The following is a 1,104-nucleotide window of genomic DNA, read 5'->3' on the forward strand; positions in this document are numbered from 1 at the left end:
AAATTAGTCTCGAAATCAATATCCATCTCCAGATCATAATCCAAGTTCCTTCAGGTAAAACATTGTTGTTGTTGTTATCCATGTCTTGATCATAATCCAAGTTTACTTCAGTTAAAGCATTGTTGTTGTTGTCCGTGACACAAAAACTTCCACAAATCGAGAGAATCTGATCTTGTTCTTCTGGGATCTCGTTGAAATTTGCAGGTGATTCATCAGGGACGCAACAAATTGCAGAATTACTAGACTGAAGATTTAGGGTTTGATCTGGCTCTTGAGTAATCTCGTTGAAATTTTCAGGTAAATCATCAGGGATGCAACAAATTGCAGAAGTGGACTGAAGATCTAGGGTTTGATCATGAGCTCCGTGGTCAGAAACAATTATTCTCTTCACGTTGTTCTTCAGGTCCTCATGATCATTAACTAAAGCTTGTGTACTGACTAAAGCTTCCTCCGCACGCAATTCCTTGAGATTACTCAACAACGTCCACATGGAATCGATGGCGTCACTAAGCTCTTGGGGATTCTCCGATCTGGCAAGGCTCTCGTTATTCCACCAAAACCCTAACCCTAGATTCTTACGAGTCAAACAGATACCAACGTCTTCCCTCATCGCTTTGTTATCCTCCTGAACAGGAACAGGACGTTGTCCGGAGAGAAAAGCAGAGACAATGCCATCAACGGAGGAGTGACCGAAAGAGTAGAAGGATACGTTGGATTCAGAAGAAGGAGGAGTCGCTAGGATAGCGATTTGTGCACCGGAGAGAAGACAAAGCTGAGAGGCTTTGCTAAAGAGACCTTCACGGCGTTTAGTGCAAATAGGCATGAGAGAAGTCTTCTTCGTAATCTTCTTGATCTCAATCTTCCTCCTCGTGCCTCCTTTTTTCACCATTCTGATTTTTCTCAATTTTCACCACAGCGAGAACTCAGAGAGGGAGAGAGTAGTGTTTTTTAGTTTTCTGCGTGTGGAGAAAAATAGGCGACAAGTCTCTCATATAAATAAGGAAACATTATCCTCCTAAACCGACTATGTATCAGTATCACAGCAAACCTATCGTGTCTTAAAACCAATTTGATTTCAATCGCTACCGGTTCACATAACTTACG

At 41.8% G+C, this 1,104-nt stretch overlaps 1 protein-coding gene across 1 annotated transcript; it reads right to left on the reverse strand.

Moving 5' to 3' along the window:
* Positions 1 to 43: 43 nt before the first annotated feature.
* Positions 44 to 1,038, reverse strand: LOC110226224 (agamous-like MADS-box protein AGL97; the record flags this gene model as incomplete). Its single annotated transcript, XM_021017010.1, has 1 exon — positions 44 to 1,038. A coding segment is annotated over exon 1 (846 nt), but the record flags the coding sequence as incomplete, so codon positions are not given.
* Between the last annotated feature and the right edge of the window lie 66 nt (positions 1,039 to 1,104).

The sequence above is a fragment of the Arabidopsis lyrata genome, assembly GCF_000004255.2.
Source record: "Arabidopsis lyrata subsp. lyrata unplaced genomic scaffold ARALYscaffold_167, whole genome shotgun sequence".
NCBI lineage: Eukaryota > Viridiplantae > Streptophyta > Magnoliopsida > Brassicales > Brassicaceae > Arabidopsis > Arabidopsis lyrata.